General features: G+C 48.9%; 2 protein-coding genes across 2 annotated transcripts; one reads left to right on the top strand and one right to left on the bottom strand.

Moving 5' to 3' along the window:
- Positions 1-4,486: 4,486 nt before the first annotated feature.
- Positions 4,487-6,071, bottom strand: C8Q69DRAFT_247379 (ATPase get3). Its single transcript, XM_028626553.1, has 4 exons — positions 6,019-6,071; positions 5,437-5,973; positions 4,774-5,363; positions 4,487-4,693 (listed from the first exon to the last, which is right to left on the bottom strand). Exons 2-4 carry the CDS (start codon positions 5,824-5,826, stop codon positions 4,651-4,653), a joined length of 1,023 nt encoding a protein of 340 aa, XP_028486117.1. The 5' UTR covers positions 5,827-5,973; positions 6,019-6,071; the 3' UTR covers positions 4,487-4,650.
- Positions 6,072-6,804: 733 nt separating this feature from the next.
- On the top strand, positions 6,805-7,416 carry C8Q69DRAFT_486393 (transthyretin domain protein; the record flags this gene model as incomplete). The annotated part of the gene is made up of 2 exons (XM_028631897.1): positions 6,805-6,892; positions 6,929-7,416. The coding sequence occupies 2 exons, from the start codon at positions 6,805-6,807 to the stop codon at positions 7,414-7,416; spliced, it is 576 nt and encodes a 191-aa protein (XP_028486116.1).
- Between the last annotated feature and the right edge of the window lie 674 nt (positions 7,417-8,090).

The following is an 8,090-nucleotide window of genomic DNA, read 5'->3' as shown; positions in this document are numbered from 1 at the left end:
GCTTTGACTAAGTATCTGCTCGACTGACCGTCAGGCATTTATTTGTCTGTTTTCTCCAATTTGCTCTCGATAGCGGGTGACAATACAGTGGGTCATAGTCTCGTATGTTAAGTAGACGGCATACCATCTGCTGGTTTAGCATAAGTGAGGTTCTGTGTTCCCTCTTACTAGGAAATATTGTTATTAACGGCCATAGATATCTTCCCATGGATGGTGCGCTATTATTAATATGGTTCGTCCATGGAGATTACCGGAACTAGGTAGGGTAGCACGAAGATTGGCGAAAGTCCGGAGCTGGAACTTCTCTGACGATATTCGCGTATGCAGGAAGATGACTATCAATGTTACTCATAAACATTACTATAAGCTGGAAGCATCTAAAGTTCATTCGGTGGGGGTGGTGGCATTGATGCTAGAGGTCGTCGACCTGAAGCTGTCCAAAGTCTCTTGGTCAAGTGGTTATTGGGACGTCCAATAAGCAGGTGTATAGCCGAAAGTATATCTTTGTGGTGATCTGTATGAAATGGGAAATAAAGGATAACAGCATTGAACATTCACGAAGAGGGGGTGTAGATGAAGAACAGTAAGCTTTTTGAATAGGAAAATTCCACTATTCAGAATTCACGACGAGATAGATAACCGAAAGGGGTATAATGGTGTAATTTGCAGCTCTAAGTACTAACCTCACTCGACAATTCGCGACTGCAGGCCATAAACACCCCATAAACTGACGGTGATGGATATGGATGCCACTCCCCACGCCAGATTGACATTATGGGAATGGGCCCTGCAGTTTTGTGTACCATGCGAAACAGTGTAACATGCTAAGTACCAAAAGGTACATACTTAGCACGTTGTATCTCAATGACGCAACAACAAGAGAGTTACCCTTGTTGCAACAATTAAAGGAAATCGATCATCCGATCATTGTATGATCTTAAGAGAAAGAGCACCCGTTTCCGGGGGCTCAACATCAACGATATCGCCTCGAGTCGCACTCCACTGGCCGTCTGCGTGGGCGCTGTTCCACAGGAACCAGCTCGTTGATATAGGGTTCAGTGGGCGAGTATCTCCCTGTGCTGTCGAGATACGCGTTGCTAGCCATTCGAAGAGCCTCTTGACGTTCGTATTCTCGAGACATGGCCGCTAGATCCTCGATTTGCTCCTAATGTCAAGTCAATTGCTATTTTTATGTGATGGATACGAACATGGTTGAAGGGCATACTCGTGTCAAAGGCATACCAACGATAAGATAACCATCGCGCCCCTTCGAAGAGAGAGTCAGGAACAATCTGAGTCTGGATGATACGAGGCACCATATGGCAAGGATGTCGTTACCTGATAAGTATAGGGTCGTGCTGAAGCAGATGGACCAAGAAAGTATTGTATATGACCAAGTACAATGTGCCGTGAGAGACCATATCCAGGAAGCCAGTATCGTTGAACCCGGGACATAATTGATACAGTAAGCAAGTCTGTTGATAGTTGACACTAGCAGGGTACTGCACTGGTCGAAGAGGCTATACTGGAGCTAAATAGATTAATAAGACGTGTGGCATTTCCACATCGGCATGGTCGAGCAGGAACTCCCACCTTTTAAGCCCAGGAACAAACCGCAAACATCTGGCGGGATCGAGGTCTCACGCACGCCTCTATCGCGGGCTGAAAGCTACCGCTTCTCAGGCGGACATGGAAGATCCATCGTGGGAATACCGATTACCGGGAATAGATGAGAGACCCTCGCTTCGCCGTTGAAGATGATGTTTATGTCACGCTGAGCCGCCGCCTCACTCTTTTTTCAGATGACCCCGTCCAACGATCGCCAAAGTGAGGCTTCACGGTCCAGGTCCCTCCCAAGTCGATGAGGATCACACAGTCCACTGAATCCGGTCACTCCTGGGTTATTTCGTCCGTTTTCCTGCAGTCGCCTCTGGCTCGTCATAGATGTTCTTTGCGCGCGAGCATGCGACGCCATTTTGGGTGCTGCTGCGACGATGTCGTGGCCCCACGGATCGCACAGTGCCTCGAGTCCAGACTTTGCCCCAGAACCTTCTTGCAGCGTTAAGGACTTCAGTCTCGCATAATACACTGCGCCGATACGGAGTCATTGGGAAACTCGACATAATCTCCTTTCCGTTAGCTGGAAGCAGAGGTTCTTAGTCAATACCCATAGCGGAGTTGAGGGACGAGAGGAAGGCATGATGGACGCAGCAGCCGACAAAACAGTACCTCTCCGGTACGGAGTCTTTTTGTATCGAACTCAGAATACGCAAAATGGTGCTCATTAATATCACACCGCGTGACAGGCGGTGGATAATGGGTCCTATTGATCCCTCCTGGCTACCCCCGAAACCGGAGAAGTCGCGCGGCTATTGGATGCGAAACAAACCTCACATAAGAAGTTGTCATGCAGAATTTCCGCTTCATTGTTGCCACTGGCATATTCCATGGTCTATCTTTAGTCCAGGCTCCTGGGTGGGAGTCTGAGATGGGCGATTGACTCAGCAGTGTCTCCTGGCGCTGGGGCCGTACTGATACAGCTGACGGCGGTACAGACATCCATGCTGTAAAGCACGTCAGTGACGCTGCTGATAATGGCAGACCAAAAAAGTATCCGAGGGATTGGTAGATGTATTTCTCACCGATTGAGAATCTGTCGTTCATGAATCTTTGCGAAGCTCCGACGGATCAGAGTTCGAACGGACGGTGGAGATAGTCCCCGTGCAGGAGCAAAACCTTACTGCGGTCTCTATTCTCATTCAGAAACCATACGTTCGTGATTTTGAGGCTGTAGTTAATCAGTTCTAGCGCCTAGTACATACATCCATAGCATTCCAAGTCGACCCACCTTTCCGAAGGCTTGGTAGGTTATCCTCAAGGCCACAGTGCCATCGACCCACAGCCTGTCCATGCTTGTGTATATCCAACAAGTGAGGCGCCAAAGCGGGATCATGGAGAGAGCACTCTCTAGCTATGGTGGCAAACCGCCATCTGTAAGTTGACCATGAAAAGGTGCAGAAAAGCCCAAGGTCCCCTTGCATGCACAGAAGCAGGGTCGAGTATTCTCTTAGGCCATGTCCCCCCCATCGTTTTCGCTCTCATGCTTGACATAATCGGTAACTACCTAAGGTAGGTACTGTACTTGACCTAACGCCAGAGCCCAAAGCCAAAACAGGAAACATGTACAGAAGCCAATGCTTTGCCACTGGGAAGGAAGACCTGGATACAACCGCTCGTATAATGCATGCCATTGTGCGCCTCCTTTCAGGCATCTTTGGCCTCGAAGATCTATCTATCATCATGACTAACCACATATGGGAATATGGGAATACATATCGCCAGACACGGCCGTAATCACCTCTCTCTATTTGGCTTATCCTCGGAATATAGCCTCCGCTTTCGGTGGATGCGAGTCTACATCTTTTTGAATGGAGCTAACGGATATTCGTACCATCCAGCTCTCATGTACCTCTTATCTCTTGGGACCGGCAAGAGTCACAGGCAGCCATATATGGAAGGAGTAAGAAAAACGAGGTAATACAGGCTCGATGCCACCGGGGGAAACGGCTATAGACGATATAGAAAAAGGGTGAAGCCGGACGGATCGAACAATCAAACCCGCTCAATCAAGGATATATTTTTCAATGTGCCAGAGCTTGGATACAGCGCATTTCTTATAATGGGACCTTGCAGCTTACGATATTAATCTATAACAACTGCGTAGGAATTCCTATTGAGGTACAGTATCTCAAAGTATCAACTCTTTCAGAGGTATTGATTCGGCTCTTCGAAACGAGGATGTGTGGCTGCTTTTATGGTAGTGTACTGTAGGATCGCATATGCCATATCATTACGGCCATATTCAGTGTATGGTAGTTCCACCTCTCCCCCACCCCTCACCTGCTATCTTGGGACATAAGATTATGAATACAAAACGAATGATATTTAGATATGACGAAAAAGAAGATGAGATGAGCGACTCTGGAAACTTCTGGGACTTACGCGTCTGATTATCAATACCATACTATCGAGGGGGCTGGAGCAAAGACGTAGTGAGCTGTGTTATGCCCACCCATGGCACACCGGTACAGCAACCATAAGAAGAAGGTGTGTATGGTCTCATTAGAAAGATCTACTTCAGTTGAGGGATTTTTGCTTCTTTCAGAGCCAATACTTTCTCAAGGCTGTTATGAGACAGCACTGGTCACGCATAAGCAGGCGGACGCCTTCAAGAACGCTGATATTGTCGCTGCTCAGCTCTGGTAGTGTAGAACTGCATGCGGGCGTGCAGTCTCTTCGCAAGGCGATGTGAGGCCTTCCCTGAACCCCATGACGTTTGTAGATGTTTCCTGGGGCTGACGGTCAGAGAGATGAAGCATATAGTGAGGCGAGTGGCGATTCATACAAGGCAGAATACAAGGCGGGCAAGGAACGCCAGACAACTAGGTGGTGAGCCTGCTGGGTACTTGGTTTGTGCAGGGATGATGCGCTGGAAGTATCATTTCCAGATTAGGAAATAAACAAGAGCTATGTGAAGAGATTTTCTCTAAGGATGTAGATATACTCGGGGTTAAATGAATTAAATCTATTCATTCGTCATTCGTCTCGCTAATTTTTCAAATTTGCAGTTTGTGTTTCTTAGATGTACACCTATTCCGGCGGCACGTAAGGGTGAACAAGCATCTCGCTGAACCTGTAACGCAAAACTCAAGTCAGCAACGTTGATATCTCCACTGGCTGCTGATAGCCGGTAAAAGGAATGATTGATCTTACTTTTCCAATTTCTCCTTTCCTCTAACTTCCTCGACCAGGAGTGGCATTCTGACAACGTTGAAGTCCTCGTACAGCTCTTCGATCTGATCCAGATACTTCTTCTGCATCTTTCTACGAGCATTGCACTGATCACAGTCGCTTCCCTTCTTGGGGAAGAGTAGTTGGTTAACCACGATGGCGTGGGAGTCGATGTGGTAGCTTGCCAGCTCCTGGATCATACGTTCCGTCTCGTATAGGGACAAGAACTCGGCAATACACACACATACGAAGGTAGTCAGGTCTGCATCCTTGAACTGCGTGTTGACCTCACTGATAGTTTCGCGCAGAGACTCCATCTTCTGTAGCAGCTCGTCCAGGTTCTGTCCACCGGGAAGACCGCCGCGGGAGCCCAAGATCGAGTTCAACATCGGACCAAACTGGCCGGACAGCTGAGAAAGCTTCGCCAGTGCCTTTTCCAGAACAGTAGGGAACTGAAGGAAACGAAGAGTATGACCGGTGGGGGCAGTGTCGAAAACAATGACTTCGTAAGAGAGAGACTTGACTTGCTTCAACACTTCAGCAAAGGACATAGCCTCGTCAACACCGGGTATCTGCTCATGTTAACGATCTTATCCTTTATAGAAAACAAGCTGGTTCAAGCGCGCCACGGGAGGTACCACATACACTGAAAGCCAGATCCTGCATCATGCCTCCCATACCCAATCCGCCCAAGGGGTCATCGGGCTGGTTCTCTCCACCAGCAAGCAGATCCTGAATGCTGCCATTCGGATCAATCTCCATGGCGCTCAGGTTGGTGAACCCATCGACCAGACGGGCCTCCTTGCCGAACTTTTGACCAAACGCATCGCTCAGGTTGTGTGCGGGGTCGGTTGAGATGAGCAGAACGGACTTGCGGACCTTCGCGAGCTGGATCGCAAGGGAACACGAGGTTGTTGTCTTTCCAACACCTCCCTTACCACCGACGAAGATCCATCGCAGCGTCTTTTGGTCGAGGATCGATTGGAGACTAGGGTCCATCACATCGTCATCGTGGACGAGAGCGGTGGAAGACATTTTGAATGCGGGGCGACGTTCTCGAAAACTCGCACCAAATCGATTCCTGTAAAGGTACAGGAGGACAGAAGGGCCAGATAATCCAAGACACTGACAGGCACAGCTAGCTGGTTTGAGGCGTTCACGGCAGAGCTAGTGCGGCGGTTTCTGCACGGTTAGACCACGTTGAGATCGAAGTTTCCGGAAGACAACCCAAACGCTTGCGGATCCGTGGCCTGGATCACCTTTGAGGTGGATTGTCTACTCGGTAGCGAACAGAAGATCCACTTGTTTTAGAGAATCTGGAGTATGCTGGGAGTCCGTGAGAGATCTTATCTCTGTGCAAGTTAACGCGATCATCAGTCACCGTTTTTATATGCAGTTGCGGAGCTCAGACCACGTTGTTTCCACCGGGCGATTTGCTTCTGGGGAAGCGCCAGTAGTCTTCAAGGGTTGAAGAGCGCAGGAGTCAAGAAATAGGTCTGGAGCGGGTACGTACCCTGGAGATAATGATATTGTTGACGGTGGACTATCAGTCTGAGAGTCGCAAGTGGGAGTCGCACACAGTGTTACACCGAACGATGTGTGGCTTTAGAGTAGCCTGGAATTCCCCATTATTGAACGTTGCCGCAGCTGTCTCGTGTGGCTGAACACGTGGCGCAGGCCTCTTATCGATAACGAACCCCATGCTCTTCTAGTCCATCGCCCCCAAGAAAGTACTACTATTTGAGTCCAGATGCGCTTTTATCATCAAATCTATCAAAAAATTACTACTTTTATATGGATAAGTATAATGCTATAACGTCTAACCACGAGTATATCTGCATACTTGGTAATAGAATCTCCTGGGGGATTGAGCTTAGCAGGAAGAGTCGCCAACCCCACCTGACAGTCTGTCGTCGGCGGTCTCCGATGCATGGAAAGCGGAGTTAAATACGCACTTGGCTCCCACCACCACCAGGCGTGCTTCTTTCGAAAAACATATTGTCACCAGTTTGAATGGAGAGCAACGAATTCGAGAACTCGGTACCTCCCCAATTGAATCAGATCACAACGCGACTGGCACTCTACCAGCATCAGCTCGACGGTCCTGCGCTGCCTCAGGCACACCACTCATCTCCAGCAGCCTCAGCTTCGACGTCTGCAACGACGACATCATCAGCCGGCGCTAACGAGATAACTACAACAACAATGGCCCGCGATCCTATTACATGCCACGTGCTCAATACCCTCACTGGAACGCCAGCTGCGAACCTCCCTGTCACATTGACCCTGCTGACGTCGATTTCCAGCAGCCAGTCGCCGGTCACATTCCATGCAACCACAGATTCTGATGGACGGGTAAAGATGTGGACTCCCGCCAGCTCAGGGTCAGCGACAGTATCTGCCCTACTGTCCTCTCTGCCAGCGCCAGACAGCAAAACCAGCTGGTCTGTTCGTTTTGAAGTGGGCCCCTGGTACGAAGCTCAGGGAGTCGAGAGCTTCTGGCCAGAGGTAGAGGTGAAGTTCACAGTCAAGGGACGAGGAAAAGAAGGCGAAGAGGGGTGGAGACATTATCATGTGCCAGTCCTCTTGGGACCGTGGAATTATTCTACATATCGAGGCTCTTAAGAGGATATGACAGTATCCGGCTTGAAACACAAGGCTCCACAGGAATATGAGCAGATCCGGTGGACGTTGGGATATGGCAGCAGAGCCATAAATGATTTGCTCGAACAGCTTAATCGACGACACTTGTTTCTTGCAGATCAGGCCGGCATTCAGATCGCATCAGTGAAAAAGCAAGGCCAGCCGTTGCCACATGCGGACAGAGCGGGGAACGTAGTCGAGCATACGGGTATCACGAGGTGCTCCATTGAGACAAGAGATCGACGCACTGCCAATGAAAGTGTTAGAAGTATGATTTCCAAATCAAGAAGAGTTCCATGAACTTCAAAGTACAGTAGACCTTCCGAAGTCAACACGGAGCTGCATTATTATCGTCCTTGGAAGATCCCAACCTGCGAACGGTCTGTATGCAGCCGAGAGACATTCCTCTCTTGGTTATATGTCTAGAAGAGAGTAAGCGACTATTCTATCGGAAACAGCTCTCTGATTGTCCAAAACAGGGAGATCTAAGCAGATCGGTTGGTTGATTAGTGATTTGTAAGCACTGTCAGGCAGTTGCTCGGCATAACTGACCTCTTTATTTTCCGATGGCCAGCAGCATCAAGTCCAAAGCCAAAGTCAGTACTATCCGTACATCTTTCCAATAATAATCTGAACAATAATATGCTGGGTGCACT

The sequence above is a fragment of the Paecilomyces variotii genome (genome assembly GCF_004022145.1).
Source record: "Paecilomyces variotii strain CBS 101075 chromosome Unknown C8Q69scaffold_4, whole genome shotgun sequence".
NCBI classification, from domain to species: domain Eukaryota; kingdom Fungi; phylum Ascomycota; class Eurotiomycetes; order Eurotiales; family Thermoascaceae; genus Paecilomyces; species Paecilomyces variotii.
The sequence above is the reverse complement of the archived record's forward strand: the minus strand, read 5'-3'. Positions and strand labels throughout refer to the sequence as shown.

What these genes read in the sequence shown, in the direction of transcription:
- C8Q69DRAFT_247379 (XM_028626553.1), bottom strand. Translation starts at nt 5,826, where the DNA reads ATGTCTTCCACCGCTCTCGTCCACGATGACGATGTGATGGACCCTAGT. An exon ending in TGCAGGATCTGGCTTTCAGT is followed by an intron (nt 5,364 to 5,436) that starts GTATGTGGTACC and finishes TAACATGAGCAG; the next exon opens with ATACCCGGTGTTGACGAGGC. An exon ending in GGAAAGGAGAAATTGGAAAA is followed by an intron (nt 4,694 to 4,773) that starts GTAAGATCAATC and finishes TTTGCGTTACAG; the next exon opens with GTTCAGCGAGATGCTTGTTC.